Source organism: Ruditapes philippinarum, unplaced genomic scaffold (genome assembly GCF_026571515.1).
Source record: "Ruditapes philippinarum isolate M1 unplaced genomic scaffold, ASM2657151v2 ctg17797_1_1_1_1, whole genome shotgun sequence".
Lineage (NCBI taxonomy): Eukaryota > Metazoa > Mollusca > Bivalvia > Venerida > Veneridae > Ruditapes > Ruditapes philippinarum.
In genome coordinates this window covers 1-17,456 of record NW_026863021.1, presented here as the reverse complement: position 1 = coordinate 17,456, position 17,456 = coordinate 1, and the positions used below count along the sequence as shown (strand labels likewise).

At 31.0% G+C, this 17,456-nt stretch overlaps 2 protein-coding genes across 2 annotated transcripts; both read right to left on the bottom strand.

The window, feature by feature from the left end:
- Positions 1 to 1,864: 1,864 nt before the first annotated feature.
- LOC132720907 (uncharacterized) lies at positions 1,865 to 17,409 on the bottom strand. Its single transcript, XM_060705141.1, has 4 exons — positions 17,229 to 17,409; positions 4,082 to 4,213; positions 3,487 to 3,621; positions 1,865 to 2,080 (listed from the first exon to the last, which is right to left on the bottom strand). Exons 2-4 carry the CDS (start codon positions 4,101 to 4,103, stop codon positions 1,905 to 1,907), a joined length of 333 nt encoding a protein of 110 aa, XP_060561124.1. The 5' UTR covers positions 4,104 to 4,213; positions 17,229 to 17,409; the 3' UTR covers positions 1,865 to 1,904.
- Positions 9,738 to 10,948, bottom strand: LOC132720906 (putative uncharacterized protein DDB_G0267716; the record flags this gene model as incomplete). Its single annotated transcript, XM_060705140.1, is given in 1 exon segment — positions 9,738 to 10,948. A coding segment is annotated over 1 exon segment (1,211 nt), but the record flags the coding sequence as incomplete, so codon positions are not given.
- Positions 17,410 to 17,456: the final 47 nt, after the last annotated feature.

The following is a 17,456-nucleotide window of genomic DNA, read 5'->3' as shown; positions in this document are numbered from 1 at the left end:
TTTGCATCAACAATTACATTCAAGCGATTTAATGTCAACCGATTAAACCGACAAAATATTTTGGCAACATGCACGGCGGAATCATCTGAATCAGTTGGGAAATGATTATTGAAAGAATCTTTTTACACAACAAAATGCCTGGTAACCTCATCGAAGAATGATCTTTCCATGTTTATCCGTTTGTATAAGATCGAAAAAGTACTTACTTATCTATATAGATACCTTTGCAATTATCTAACTGGTATAATTTACATAGATCAGACCTTGAGATATGTTTTCCATAAAAATGACATATGATAACAGCAACATAACATAACAACAGGTAAATAAACAGTTATCTATAAATTATGGTGCAAAAGAAAAGGGTTCCAGTATTAACCGGTCCAACGGAAAAAGGAATGCGGTGTTTGAATTCAGTGCTGTACGGTGCTCCAAAATTCGAGTTAAATAGGCCTTTTTTAATAGAAACACAATTTTGTATGGAACTTGAATTTATGATTAACCATAATATATATACGAGCACGTTAGGTCATAGAATAAATACACGTACATCGTCGTTTTAACACGTTTTTTTTCTGTGACAAGTACGAGTCATGTTGAGGTTTTTGTTTGTTTGTTTTGATTTTTACGGCACGTCAACACATAACTGACCATATCGTGCGGAATGCTATAAATGTCTTAAAATGTTATGTAAAACTTTGTAAATGACAATAAAAATGAGCCAATAAGATCCTAGAATACAAGTTAATCTCATTCAAATAATCAATGATGTTTTTTGATGGAATTGTATTAAAGAGTTCTTTGAGTGAATTAACACAATAAAATCTATTACGGGCCTGTGAAAAAACATGACATTCAAGAAGAAAATGCTTGACAGTATTTTTTTTTATTACAAGCTACACAGAAAGGGGCGGATATAAGAGTGAATAATGTTTGTGTGTCCAATTCGGCATCGAATAAGAACTGTTTGATCATGGCGGTTTGACAGAGATAGAGATGGTGACACATCAAGAGATGGGTGGATATCGTGAAGTTTATTAAAAACGGCATTGTCCCAATTTGCTTTCCATTCAGATGATACGAGTGTATTTATATATATTTAAATTAAATGATTGTTCAGCTAAAGCATCTACCTTTTTATTTCCTCGTATACCTACATAACTTGGTATCCAATATAATTTAACAGATCTTGTTTTAAGTATATCATGAAATCGTAAAAGAAGTTTCCTTATCATGATATGATATGATATGTAAGACAATGCTAAATCTAAAGCTTTGGCTTCGGCAGTAAAAATTGATGCATTATCTGGTAACCTCACACTAGATGTAAAATAATTTTCAAACACAGCTGCACATACTAGTAGTTGGCTTTTACGAATTACCAACTACATGTACCAGCTAGCAGGTACTTGGTTAATCGAATATCCAAATATCCAACTATCAACTACCTACCACATTGACGCTCCCGTTTAAATCCATGTACCTCAAACACAATATAGTCTATATGATAAACCCGATGAACAAATGAAGATTTGATAATATCAAAAATTATAATTACAAGAAGCATTACACACTTCTTTTACTTATAACACATTTTTGAATGCTTCAAAATTGTGTTGGAAGAAACTGATATAAGTGTGCATAGTTTCGGTTTACTGTATTTAACATACTTATTTACAATATGATTTGTTAATGTACGAAATAGGGAAAAACGAAAACGGTTGATTGAAATTGGAAAGAAAAATATCAGTATAACAATACCAATGCCATCACGGAAAACACGAAACACAATAGGACTTGTATGCTATCTTGACTTTGCGAAATTATAAAAACAGACATTTGTTATACAAAACATTTTCTTCGATATGTTGAAATTTGTGAAGTTCAGTTTAGCATTAAAAGTCCTAATTGTCAACATCCTTTTGACAACAAATTAATAAACTGATTTTACCTTTGACACAACTTCCTTCAAAACTATAAAAGCCATCGTTGCATTGGCACTTTTTTCGGTGTTCGTCAAATCTACAAACAGCATTGTTATCGAGGCATTGGGAATTGCAGTCGTCTCCTAAAGCACTTTCTTAAAATCAAAGAAATATGTTTAATATTTATGATAATGTGTTTCTTGCAAAATGGAAATATACTACACTGTTACATTTTTTCAAATCACATATTCTTACAGCAAATATTATTATTAAAAAGTAAAGAAAGACCTAGCTGGACGTACATTGCTTTTTTACAAAAAAGCAAATGTTATATATTTAGGCTTTATTTTAACTGCTTTTAGTGTTTATTTATTGAATAGCTCAGAAGGTAGAGCGCAGCACTGATAATATCGATGTCGTGGGTTCGATACCAATTCTTGCCACTATCGTTTTGTAATAATTTTGTTCATTTAATGTGTATATAATTTTTCACCTTTTTTCAAGAAAGTTCTGTTTATGTTCATTCTGGAACATCTTTTTCTAAGCAGTTCAGTATTCTAGACTGTTCATTGATAGTATTTATATGATGAATGTTTGTACTTGTGTGTGTGCTAATTTGTAATACTGTGTGATGTTGATATACTGGTTGTGAGCTATTTTACTTATGATATCGTGAAGCTAACATACAAATATTTTTTTTTTGATTCTGTTATTATGTGTGGAAAGTGTTTTGAACATATTTTGAGATTATGCTGTGGACATTGGACATTGATTGAATTTGAGTTGTGGACAATTGAATTTCAAACTGTGACTTAAACTTAAGGACATTTGATAAATTTGAATCGTGGATAATTGTGAGTTAAACTTTACTTTCATATTTTTCTGTATTTAATTTATTGTAAATAAAATTTGTTGCTGCGTTATTTTCCCTGTTACGTTTAGCTCGTATCACACACGTACAAACAACTGTTTGTCATCATTAGATGGGTTTTCATATTAACATAACCATGATAACTGGTCCGGTAATAACACTCAGTCTATCTAATGATGTTGAGTTTTCCTTCCTTTCATATATATTTAAATCTGAGATATGACAATGCGATACTATCAACAAGTCTTAATGATTACTTTATGAACACAGTCCGATCAATTTTATGAAATGCATTTGCTTTGTCATCGAGTAACCATTAAGTTAAAATTGATTTTTTTTTTCGGTCAGTCACTCGTTTTAGTTTTAACAGTATACTACTTTCTGTTAAATTCTATTTTCTTACTCTTAAAGCATGACCTTTTACAGTCGTTTATATTATTTTTCAAATACCCTTTCAACTTGAATTAGGGTATTACTAGAACATAAAACACGCTTCTCAGATTTGCTCAATATCAGAAGTTTAAAAAAGGTAAGATTTCAGCATATGCCAAACAATGTTTACCTTTGTTGAAATATGTGCCTTTATTCTACTTTTTAGTCAATATACAAAAGAGAGAAATGTTTCCATCCTAAAATATAACAAGCCTAAATTATGAAACATGAATAATGTATTTAAGCTTCTTAACTTACTAGCTTCACAATACTCCCCCTCTCTTACACCAGGATAATCAAAGTGTGTGGTCGTGTTGCACTTGCATTTACCATGTTCACAGATGGTATGTCTATCTATACAGTCATCTGCATATTTACAGTCAATTCCTGGCTCTAACAATATTTTCATATTACATTATTAAAGATTTTTTTTATCTCAAATTTAGTGTTTTTTATGCTGTAGTCAAATTTATATATCTTAAAATCCTTTCATTAAAAATAACTTGGACATGTTCCTCTTTATCTGTGTAACGTGGCTCCTTCTTAATTATAAATTAAAGATAAATTAATTTAATAACAGATAAATGTATAAATATCTGAGACTATGTTTAGACACCCTAAACATTTGTTAAAGTATATAACAATGCAATCATTTCAACTTGTTTGAAACTTGACGTTAACAGAAATTTACCTGTACATAAAGGTTATTATTATTGATATAAGGGATTGTAAGTCATGAAATTTATAAACTGGTAAGAGTAAAAACCATACTCAAACTAGTTGAAAAAAAATTGTCTATTTTGTTCATATCTATGAAAAGAATACTTTTTAAACATTTTGTTTGTAAACTTACCAGCAAGACAAGGTCCTTCCATAAAACGATAATCATCATAGTTTACGGTTGTGTTACATTTACATTTACCATTATCACAGATGACATTAACACCATTACAATCTGCTGTTTTTGTGCAATCTGTTCCAAGCTCTAAATAAAAATGCATTGCTTCAATAACTTTATATAATTTATTATATATCGCTTTAACTTTGACTTTGTGCCACAATAAACATGTCTAGCAGTAGTATACTCAAAAACTTGTTTCGCTGTTGAAGTCTCTATAGCAAAATTGACCCCGATTTCCCGAATTGGTGCTGTTGTTTATTTTATTTTGTTTGAAGGCAATCGGTTTTATGATAGTTTGAAAGGAATGTTGAGTTGCCGAATATTGTGACATTTTAACAACAGAAATGTTCGTCTGAAGTTTTCATCTGAGTTGTCACTGGTTTATTGATAGGATGTTAATGAAATATGAATGAAAATATATAATACTTGGTTGACTAAAAACAAACAAAAACAGACCCGAGCAGATACTATTCCAAAACTATTTTATGGTGGCCTCCTCTCTCTACAGCCTTACTTACTGACCAAACTTGGCACAAATGTTGACTGAACAATAGCCTTTAACCCTCAAACAGAAAGGGGCACACCGCCCCTCCCCCTCTGGCAACCCTTGTTGTACCTTTTCTATAGGGGCGGCACCGAAAAGTGATATCATTGCTCAGAACATTTCTCAAACGAAAAACAGGGTTTGGGCCTAAACAGGGTGTTTTTCCATTCAAGGCCTCAAAAGGGGATTGAAAAGCCGTCAAAACACGCTTATATAAGGTTAAGGGTAAATATAATTCATCTTGCTTTAAACATTTTATAAGCAGCATTAAGCTATTTTGAAGTTAGAATTTCTTTCAAATGATTTATTTAAGACAAAAATGTTATGGATATTAATAGAGACAATTTACATCAACTTCTACATTTCAGGTGATTAAAAATGTCATATATTTATTTAACAAATAAGAAAATAATGTAAGAATGTAAATTTTGTTAATTTTATAATATTTGGTAAATACGTATACAAGATTTAAACTGACAAGACATTTTGATCGAGAGCCAAAACTAAAATGTGGTTACCTTACTTATAGAAATCTAAAAACAACGAACAGTAGTTCTTACCAGCTTATAAAACACTTATTATCTTAATTATGGCCATGCAACAGTGCAACAAATTAAGTCATCCTTGATCGGTTTGTATTTACAGCTATGCAATACTGAATAAACAGTGTGCCACCCTGTTGACCCCTCAGCTAATTTGCATATGGTGACTAACACCAAAACATTTGCGTCAACATCATCTGATTACTTAATCATTTCCAGTCTTGTGCAGAAATTTAGTATGTACGAGGAGTATACAAATAAAAAATAATCTTAGTTTCGAAAATTGTTCGTGTACATCTGATTTGCACCTTCTTGGTAATGCTTCCTATAATTGTCAATTGATTAAAACCTTATTTTACAATGAATTGTCCAATACAAAGAACACTTTTTAATTACAAAAACGTGTACTTTTTTGAAAGTTTCCATAAATGATCAAATGGAATTCCTTGTGTCTGTAGTTAATAATTATAATTATTATTTAATATTAAAAGTAGAGTGAATCAAAATGTGTATATAATAATAATAATCTTTATTCACAAAAGGTTACAAACCCATGAGTGTCATGGTATACAATCAATCATTTAATAATAAATATAGGTCAATGGTGACATATAACAATGACATATAATAGTCTCTAAAAGACATGTAATTACACATTTTATGTAACAATTCTTAATAGGATTAATTGTGTTGCATACATAAAGCTTTTAAACACTAAGAAATAAAAAAGTAAATAAAATAAATTGCATTATGTTCTAACCGGAAGAAACTTAATAATTCACAATAGAACCTGAACTTGTGATTTAATACATTACAATCACATATAAATATGTATGTTTTACTAGAAGAAACTTAATATTGCATAATATACCATGAACTAATAATCAAATACACATGTGTATTACACTTACATATAAAATGTATATTTTTAAGTATTGAATGATTAAATAAAACAGATTATTAATATATACTTGTAAAAAAGACGTTGTAGGAGAAAAGTGTGAATGAAAATATTTTTAAGAAAAGTAAATCGGTGTACGGATTTCAAAAGCTTTATAAATAAAAGTGGACAGTTTTCTTATTATAGTAGTCGATTCATTTGACATTAATTCGATAAATTTAGGTATGTTTGGTCTTTTCCAGTAGTACTTTGGTAAATACTTCGTTCTTATTTCACAATATAAAGTACATTCTAATAAAAAATGGTATTCATCCTCGAGTTTGTTACATATTATACATTTTCTTTCATTTCTTGGAATTTTGTTTGGTTTATGCCATCTCCCTGTTTCAATTTATAACCTATGTGCTGAAACTCTAAATCTTGTTAATGCTATTCTAAATTTCTGAATGTTAATTTGTTCAAGATACAATTTAAAATCAAAGTTTGAAAAAAGAATGTAAAGGGAAGCTCTTGATGAATTGCGTAGAGATTCAGTCCAGTTTTGCATGTAGTTATCTTTAAGTCTCTGTTTTACCAAGTTCAAAAATAAAATTTCATTTCCCACTCCCTGATTAACCCAAACATGATAAAACCCTAGTCTCTGAAGTAATTGTTTAATTGAATTTGCCCAACATTTATAATTTGGTTTTTGTTCTATATTAAAGATCATCATATTGTAAACTTTTTTAATGTACAAATGTTGTTCCGATTTCAAAATTTTAAACCAAAATTTTAAAATTCGTATCATTCTAAGCTGTATTAATTGTTCTCTGCCTAATTCTCCATAAACGAAGTTATTTTGAGTTTGTGGCCTTACTCCTAATAATTTTTTGCAAAATTTCAAATGTATATTTTCTATCTTTTTTGCTTCCATAAAACCCCATACCTCGCATCCATAGCTTAAAATAGGTGTTATTAACTTGTCAAAAAGGTCGAGTGTATGTGAAACTGAGATATTAGGAAAGTTTTGCATATAAGAGTTAAGTTTAAATATTGCCTTTAATGCTTGTCCTGAAAGTGCTTCGAAAGTTTTGGAAAATGACCCACCAACTGTAAAAACGATTCCTAAATATGTGAATTTATTTACTATTTCAATTTCTGTATTTCCATATAAAAATCTTAAATTCTGCTGATTTCTCCCTCCCTTTTTAAAAACCATTATTTTTGTTTTATTTACGTTTAGTTTTAGTTTCCATTCGTCGCAATAATCTTTTAAAATATTTAATCCATTTTGAAGATCTTCTTTTGTTTCCGATATAATAGCAATGTCGTCCGCATATAATAATAAGAACAATTTTAGAGTACCTAAGTCTATGCCTTTAAAACCTTTTAATATAAAAGTATCTTCTAAGTCATTTATGTACATAGAAAAGAGAAAAGGGGACAAGCTGTCCCCTTGACGGACCCCTAATGAACACATGAAAGTTTCGCTCAATGTATTTGATAATTTAATTCTGGATTTGACGTTTGTATACATAGATTTCAAAACTTTCATTACTTTTCCCCTGACTCCTAATTTTATTAGCTTTAACCATAGATTATCCCTAACAATAAAATCAAATGCTTTTGTAAAGTCAACGAAGCAAACAAAAAGACGTTTATTTTCAGAAATTATATGATTAATTATACTTTGTAATACGAAAATATTATCTACAGTTCCCATCTTTGACCTAAATCCTGCTTGCGCGTCAATGTAAACGTGATAGTTCTCTGCCCAATTATTAAGACGTGTATTAAGTATTTTTGAAAAAAGTTTACCTAGGGTACTTAGTAATGTCACTCCCCTGTAATTTTCCGGTAAATTATTAGCTCCTTTTTTATAGATAGGTATTATGAAACCTTCAGACCACATTTGGGGAAAATAACCTTGCGATAGTAATTTGTTGAAAAGCTTGAGTATATATGGTAGTAGCGAGTTAATTCCGTATTTGTAAAATTCATTTATAAAATAGTCGGGTCCTCCGGAACGATCATTCTTAAGTTCTGAGCATGCGCGTAATATTTCATTTTCCGTGATTTCTAAATCAAGTTCATCAAACATACACTGAAATTCCCCATTGACATATCGTTCGTTAAAATAAATTGCGTCATCGTCCGGTTGAAAAAAAATTGAATCTGGGTTATTTATCGCTTTAAAGTATTCGGCGAAATGTGTACAGGATATACTATGTTTTTCTGCCCTTATACCTGTATTCTTTAATAGCTTCCAATATTCTTTTGCATTTTTATAACGGAATTTTTCTAATTTTTCGGTTTCCTGAATATCGTGATTAAGCTTTTTATTTCTAATTAATGTTTTATAATCCGTTCTAGATTTTACCATATTTATTCTATTTTCTGTAGTTTTATCTGCTCTATAAATATTCAAGTTTCTATAAAATTCTTTTTGTTTCCCCTTACAGTCATTGTCGTACCAATTATTTCTTTGTTTCGTTTTTTTCGGGTTATTTGCTCTTTTTCTGAAGATTGGGTCACATACACTGGACAAAAACTCATTAAATTCTTGTAAATTTTGATCTATATCTTGATTTTCCGATACTAATTCCAAATTTTCGATTAATGCATCAAGTTTTAATGGTGCCAAAGCGTTCAAAGATTCTAAAAATTCAAATTTCTTGTCATTATTCCATTTGTATGAGTTATCTGCATATTCACATTTTTGATCATCTAAGTTTGTGTAATTGCTTTCTTCGTTTAGGGCAGCACGTTTGATTGAAAAATTTATCATACAGTGATCGGACATAATGTTCGGCTCCTCAACTTCGAATGAATTAAAAAATGGTATTAATCTTGGAAAACAAAGAACATAATCTACTGTACTACTGCCAGATTCCTTAATACATGTATATTTCCCTATGTGTTTGTCCTTACCAACCCTTCCGTTCATTATTCTCAATCCAGTCATTTTACAAAAATCTATTAAAAATCGCCCGTTTTCGTTTATAATTTGATCTTGAAATATCCTAGGTAAAACTAAATCTTCTGAATAATCTTCTGGCATGAGATTAAGATTAAAAAGATATTCATTTTCTACAAAGTCATGTAAATTTCCGACTCTGCTATTTAAATCGCCAGTGATAATAAAATTACAATTTTCACCATAAACGCTTTGAAAATGTATCATATCTTCCATTAATAAATCAAAGATACAAGAGTTACTTAAAACTTCCCTAGAACTCCCTTTCGGTACATTGTAACATAAACAACATAATACATCTGTATCATAATTAAACAAACACTTATCTAATCTTATCCACATAATATAGTCTTCCGTAGATTTTATAAATTCAACAAAATGTTTAATACTGTTTTTCACATATATAATAATACCGCCGCTGTCTCTGCGTGCGTTTTTATGTGTAAGTGTACGGTCAAGTTTATAATGCATAAAACCTTCTACATCACATGTTAATTTATCGTTAAACCATGTCTCTGTAAGTAAAATAATGTCTTTATTTGAAAATAATTCTAAAAGTTATGTTGACTCCAGTTTATTATACCGCTTTCCTCTCAATCCTTGTATATTACAAAGAGAAATACGCAGTTCACTTTTCTCCACGTTTTCCTATTCACACGAGTTCCCTACTTCGGGCCCCTCTGATGTTTCGACTTGATTTGCAGGTGGGTTTTTACGGGGTCTATTTTTAGATACAAGCTACTCCTGCCTTTCTGTTTTATAGTTTGTTGATTCGGAGTGCTTTGTGTTCTATTCGGATTAATGTTCGCTGTTTTGGAATTATTTGTGTTGGAATTGACTGCTGTTGTTCTATTTATGCTTCTGCTGCGCCGTGGTACTTTGAACAACTGTTTGAGAGATGTTTCCTCGCTTACAGGTAAGTTATTTTCCATTCCAGCCTCACATGTATTTTTAGCACGTGGCGTAATTGAACTTGACCTTGTATATGAAATGTCAGCTGTGTTTACTATTTGTAAAGTGGGGGCGTGGTCCATTTTATGTGTATTGTTTGTTTCTGTACTGTCGAATACTTCATTGTGTGTATGATCTATCAACTCTATTTGACTGGGCCTGTGGATATCGTTGGTATTTGTACGCGTGGTTGTATGTGAGGTACTAGGTTCGAAAGAATAAACCCTTGACTCTTGTAGTACTTCAAACCATTCCGGGAACATATCATGTACAAGTTTGTTATTGATGTATAACTTGGCCGGGTACTTTATGACAATTTTTTCACGCCTTGATCTAGCCTCCCTTGCTTCTGTTGTACTATACAGTTCTTTTCTAGCTTCTACAATTTCATGAGGATAGTCTCTATCTATACTGAATGGGGTCCCCTTTAATTTGTAAGCGTTATTCAGGACAATTTCTGTGTCAATGTAATCTTTGAATTTTACAATCAAAGGTCTTTTAGGATCTGACATGTTTCTATATTTTTGATTTCTTGGAGAGCCTAGTCTATGTGCTCTCTCTATAACATTTGGGTTTTCTGTTGGCGGATTTAGATCTAGTTCGTCCCTTAGGAAATTTGAGATTAATTCTGCAGATGAAATGCTGTTGTTTTCAGACAACCCCCAAAATATTAGATTATTTCGGCGGCTTCTTGCCTCAATATCCAGTGACTTGTATGACAGCATTTTAAGTTTCTTATTTTGCACAGCTAGACATCGTTCTACCCATGTAACTCTTTCGTTTGCTACAGATGCTTTTTCATTTACTCTAGTAAAGTTCAATATGTACTGGGATTGTTTCGATTCTAAGGACTCTAGTTTTTCAAAATTTCTGTTCATGCCTTCAAATAATGCTGTTAATTTATCATCAGTCGAAAGTTTTGCGAGATATATATGGAGATGGGATCAGTGAGTCAAAATGAGTATATATGGAGATAGGATAAGTAAGTTAAAATGTATATCTATAAAGATGGGATAAGTAAGTTAAAATGAGTATCTATGGAGATGGGATAAGTAGGTTAAAATGTATATCTGTAGATATGGGACAAGGGAGTTAAAATGAGTATAAATGGAGATGAGATAACTGATTGATATGAGTATCTATGAAAATGGGATAAGTAACTTAAAATGTGTATCTATGAAGATGGGATAAGTAAGTTAAAAGGAGTATCTATGGAGATGGAATAAGTAAGTTAAAATTTATATCTATGGAGATGGGAAAAGGGAGTAAAATGAGTATCTATGGAGATGGAATAAGTAAGTTAAAATGTTTATCTATGAAGATGTGAAAAGGGAGTAAAATGAGTATCTATGGAGATGGAATAAGTAAGTTAAAATGTATATCTATGGAGATGTGAAAAGGGAGTAAAATGAGTATCTATGGAGATGGAATAAGTTAGTTAAAATGTTTATCTATGGAGATGGGAAAGGGGAGTAAAATGAGTATATATGGAGATGGGATAAATGATTGATATTAGCATCTATGGAGATTGGATAAATAAGTTAAAATGAGTATCCATGGAGATTGGATAAATAAGTTAAAATGAGTATCCATGGAGATGGGATAAGTGAGTTAAAATGATTATCCATGGAGATGGGATAAGTGAGTTAAAATGAGTATCTTTGGAGATGGGCCGGGATAAGTTAATTTAAATGAGTATTTATTGAGATGCGATCAGTGAGTTAGAATGAGAATCTATGGAGCAAAAGGTCACATTTGTTTCGATGAACACATCTGCGGATGTTTCTTTATTCAAACTTTCTTCATGTTATAATTCAATCTTAACTTCTCCGGGTAAGTTTGTGCTAGGTGGCGTGGAAGATAGATTTAATTACTTCTTCCGTCCATGAACAGATTTAAAGTGACATAATGCTCAATTTCCAATGTCAAGTTGAATTCAATTATTAATATATTTTAAAAGAGTACTATTATTATTATGATTGACCAATAAATTTATGTTAACGAAAATTATTCATGATACATATTGAAACGACCCATGTTATAAAAAGACTGTCCCACTCTATTTTTAAGAATTGGGCGTTATCGATATACACTGTATTCTGAGCAATGTTTGTTTAATAGAAATTCCCGTTACTCAATCGGATTATTGATTATTTGTTCAAAGTAAAATATATAATTGAACACTTTAATGGCACAACGTGAAAATAGTTTGATGTTTACATATTCACTGACCTTATTCACTTGGGTGGGCATCATGCCACTTTAATCAAATCGAGCCCTACAATATTTTTTACTTTGAGCGCTCTTTAGATGCAAACTAATTTTTTTTCTGTACTATGCATGCACTGTTACACATGGTAAAGATGCACTGTTACACATGGTAGAGATGCACTGTTACACATGGTAGAGATGCACTGTTACACATGGTAGAGATGCACTGTTACACATGGTAAAGATGCACTGTTACACATGGTAGAGATGCACTGTTACACATGGTAGAGATGCACTGTTACACATGGTAGAGATGCACTGTTACACATGGTAAAGGTACACTTTTACAATTATAGTATGTCCCATTAAAAATGGAAATGAACTTTTGCCTGGTATGAATTAACAAAACGACGTTGAATAAAAAATAAAACTTTTTTGTAAACTAAAAAAAAGTCACCCTCGAGATTTTTCAGGATTTTACTCTAAAGTGTCTATTTTTCTTGTGAAAGCAAATATTGATTTCTCTATGGTAAATCTCTGTTGTTTATTTTTCGTAGCCATTGCCGAAGTACTCTTCATTTGAAGATGAACGGGAGAAAGCACGTGTCATGTTTCTAAAATATACATGATGTTCTCGGGGTCGTTTCATGATTATTTTACAAAACTGGATCTACAAGATGTAACAGTTTAGTTGCAATGCATGATGGAAAGCTTTAAAAAATGAAAAATAAGCAACAAGAACACCGAGTCACATGGAATAGATCTAGAAATTGCACTTACTTTTAAGCTGAATAGAATCCTTTTGAACTTTATAAACGTCACGACAAATTCGCATTCTGAAGATTCTTCATTGCCAGTTTCTATCCAGTTCCGTAGATCTATGCAAAAATCCTGAATGACATGACTCCTACTGGCATGCGAGCAGTTCCCGTACAGAAGCAGTACCCGTATTTTTCGTTTAAACGCTTGATTTTTACTTTCATTCTTCAAATCAATATCAAATCAAGCAGATGCATTAACGAGACAAAATCTAAGTGTCAGTTCATATAAAAAGTTTTCATTTAAATCTCTTTCACCTGTGCGTTGTCAAAACGTGACCTTGTTAACTTTGGGGGATTCCGTTTAAGCGCGCATGCGCAACAATACTTACATGTGAGGCCTATTACAGGGTTTTCCGCTTATACCGCCTGCATACAGATAAGTAGGCAATGCGACATAAACCTGATTAATTATCAGAATTTTGACCTATATTACTATATTAAATAATTTTATGGCTTTAATGAGTAAAATATCACGCATACAAGCACGTCATTGCATGTGTTTTCGTTGGGGTACCGGTACCGGGTAATACATGGTCTTCGTTTAATCTACGCTCTTTATCCTGAATTGTATTTACCTTCCTCGGGGAAAATGATCTCTTCAACAATCATAAATGAAAAATGGGTCTGATATAACAACATTGTATAAGTATAATGGGTTTTATTTTATGTACGGGAACTACTTCTCTTCATACAAAATAATAGATAATTTCGGTACCCCATATGAGGCCTCATAGCTAAGGGTTATTCTATGTTTAGAACATAATGGAATTTCCATAATTTGTGTGAGGAGCTGAATTTTGATGCATAACATTCAATTTTTTGATGAGTGAGCGTAATAAAATATAATTTTTAAGTAACTATGATTTTTGTACGGGAACTGCTCGCATGCCAGTACAGTTTTGATGATCCAGATTTTTTAAACTGATAATCCGTCTCATTATTAATATATTGTTCAATTTGTGGAGTTATCTGGGTTAGTAAATGAAATATGTAAATGAAACACATCATAATTCAGTATGTTCCAAATCCATAATTCAAGAACGGCCCATCAATTTTAGTTGTCAACATCACAATGCTTATGGATTCCTGACGAAAAAAAACAACAATTTACGAAATATATGACGTAACAAAAATGCCTCGCGCTTTTTATGGATGATTCCAGTTGCGGCATTGACAGAGGGCGGTTAGGCATATGTAACCTCAAACAGATAATTTTAATCGTTGAGATGAATTTGTCTTGATGCCATTTACAATAATTTTTGTATACCCAGATTTTGCAACTTAACTGTAAAAATTACTCCTTCAATTCATATATTAATAATATGAAACTTTTGATAACATTTAAAAATGATTTTAAACACACTTTATGACACGAATCTACAACAGTACAATACTTCTTCCATTAATTACATATAACATTCGTTTTGATTTTATGTTTTTAAACTAGATTCTATTTTATATATTTCTCAGAAATAATTTCCCTACATATTATCTCGTTATTCAATACTTCTGTAAATCCTACTCATTTAGCTACAAAATATACAATACGCGGTATTTTTTCTCCCGCGAAAAATATGCTAGATCTATTGATTTTTCACTGAATATTTTCAAAATTTAGGAAGCTAAAATTATTGAGAACGTCACTCAGTGTTCCTCTTTGACTCGATCTACCCTTCAAAGCAAAATAATTATATGTAACACTTTGAGTCTACAAAAAACACTTAATGTCGCTTATTGAACACTCCAATTCAAACTTACTCTTAATAATATCAAACCACTGCCGGTATTTCTGGACATTTTGTTGAATTGTGAGACGGAAATTGAAATCTGTATTTACGAGCTAAAAGTGTATAGGCCTACGTTTGATTGCTTAAACTAAAAAGCATGATATTATGTTCTTATAATTTACATTTTCCTCGAACGCCAGTCTGTGTTCTCTCGTTAGCGAGGGAGTTAGTTAAAGTAGACACTGTGGTAACAAGCAAACCAATTCTGAACGTGTAGTGAATCAGTTTTCCTTTCTTTATATTTTTGTCAGATTTGCATGATAATGTAGTATTTGTTGGCGATTTCTTGTGAAAGTTGAAACCTACGGAAAGTTTTAGCGCGCGAACATCGCACCCGAAATGAGAAGGGTAACATATTTTTGTATCCCATCGAACCTGGTCAATTAATTTATTTTTGAATAGATGTGATACACACTTATGGACAGAATTCAGACAACTACAGAATTATGTAAATTAAACATAAATTAGCGAAGAACCATTTATATATTATTCTAGCTAGTATTCCCGCTCCGCTTCAACGCGTTGTGGTATTCAAGATACGCGCTTGATTGAAAAGCTATCTAATCAAATCACTTCATTGTTCTTTTTATCTTAAAAAATATAAAATACGACAGTATATCATGGTTATTAATTAAATCTTTGTGTGTTAGAAAGCTTACTGATGTTTTCACTTCAAATGATTTTTATTATTTTAAATAATGGTTTGCTAGTAAAATTGCCTTTTTTACACCAACTTTGTTGTAATTTTTCATTTTAATGATAAAATTTAACTATTGATCAGTAAGTAAATAAGAATAATATTTTTTTATAATTACCGAGTACATTTCACGCTAATTGTGAGACGAACCCTAAATGACGTCTATATGGGCGCCGCCATTTTGAAATGGACGTCACGTCAGGTTACAACGTAAGTCAACGGGAAAAAATATAATTTTAACATTTTGACCATATTAATGACTTTATGAAAAAAATGAAAAACATGCCTAGAGATATTGACGTCAGGGTAAACATGACATTAATTTAATTGATTTTACTATTATATTAGATAAAAAATGGACTGTTCAAATTTGATGGGACAGACTATAGTACATATTTATATATAGCAATTTTAAAATACATCCCGTTTCATCACCTCAAATGTTTAAGATGTTGGTTAGTTTATATATAATAAAATAAAACGTGTAAGTGCATGTATATTTACATTTTATGATGAAAATGTTTGCTTTACATTGTTGACAAGTATTATTACCTCAAAAATTATTTATGATCTTTTATTACAATATGTATTTTAAATTGTCTATTGACATGTGGAAAAAAAATTTGTTTATCTTCTTGTGTTTGATTTTCATATTATATAGAACATGCGTTTTGACGATTGAAATTACGCGTATATGTAGACATTGGACTCTTCCTTGATCATGAAGTTAGATAACTACCAAACAAAGTTATTAACAATGTTTCCGATGAAATGCTCTGCATTAATTTCCTCAAATGACTAGTTATTTATGTTATTAAACATACGTATAATGTTACATTGACCTCGTCCATTCAATGACGACCTACTTTATTATAATCAGTCAAACAATATTATTTGAATAAGGACGGAAGGCATTACCTTTTACTTATACGACACTTTATACTTAACTTTTTTGCTTAATGTGTATGATGGAGTTTATGAGAAATCAAACTCAAAAATTTGAGATCAGAAGAACTATTAAAGTTATTGTAACTGAAATAGACAGAAGCATTTGGAACCATTTTCGTAATAAGTTTTAAAATGTATTTAAAAGTAAACTATAGTGAACAAAGAAAACATTACACTGCAAATGGCACTAACAATCGATGTAAATTACAAACAAGAGTACAAATATGCAAAAGCCCTGGCTGCGTTAGTCACACAGTAGAAATATGGTATTAATACTGCAAAAGCTGTCATACGTAGCACATAACATGTAGATCATTAATTGAATCTTCGTTCTTTTACTTTTCTTAAAATCAATTTACATTTTTGGAGCTTTTTAAACATGTTAGCAAATCAGGAGGCAAACAGCTATAAAATTAATGTTAAATTTATTGTTGTCTATTATTTACCATTTGGATTCTAAACTTTAAAGAGTAAATCTCTTCTTCCTGTTTGTCGCCATTTCAATTACAGCTATGATAGTAAATACATGTTTAACAAAGTTACAACCGGATTGCAAACTCAGACACTCAACATTAAGCTAAATAAGATATCCTCAAAAAATTTCTTTCTATCTAGATTTCAGTGAAATATTCTGAGAGGCCATTGTATATTTACAATTATTTTTGTTGATGTGTTTTCGGTTTTTGTTTTTTTTTTTGCCGAAAAATAAACATAATATTTATATCTTATGAAATACACTACCTTTCACACATTGCCCCTTATAATACTTCTTTTCGCTGTCTACATAACTGTAGTTGTTAGCTGCATAACAAACACATGTATTAACGTTGACATCACACACCTGACCTATCCCTGTACAGTCAATATTTCTTGTACAAAACTCGCCATATTCAGCTGATATACTTAAATAGACTATGTGTGCAAATACCTGAAAATATATGTAATAATTCTGAACAAATGTAGTAAAAA

Coding starts and splice junctions, on each gene's coding strand:
- LOC132720907 (XM_060705141.1), bottom strand. CDS start 4,103: ATGGAAGGACCTTGTCTTGCTG. Junction 3,622..4,081: donor GGAAGGACCTTGTCTTGCTG/GTAAGTTTACAA, acceptor AAATATTGTTAG/AGCCAGGAATTGACTGTAAA. Junction 2,081..3,486: donor GGGGGAGTATTGTGAAGCTA/GTAAGTTAAGAA, acceptor TTTGATTTTAAG/AAAGTGCTTTAGGAGACGAC.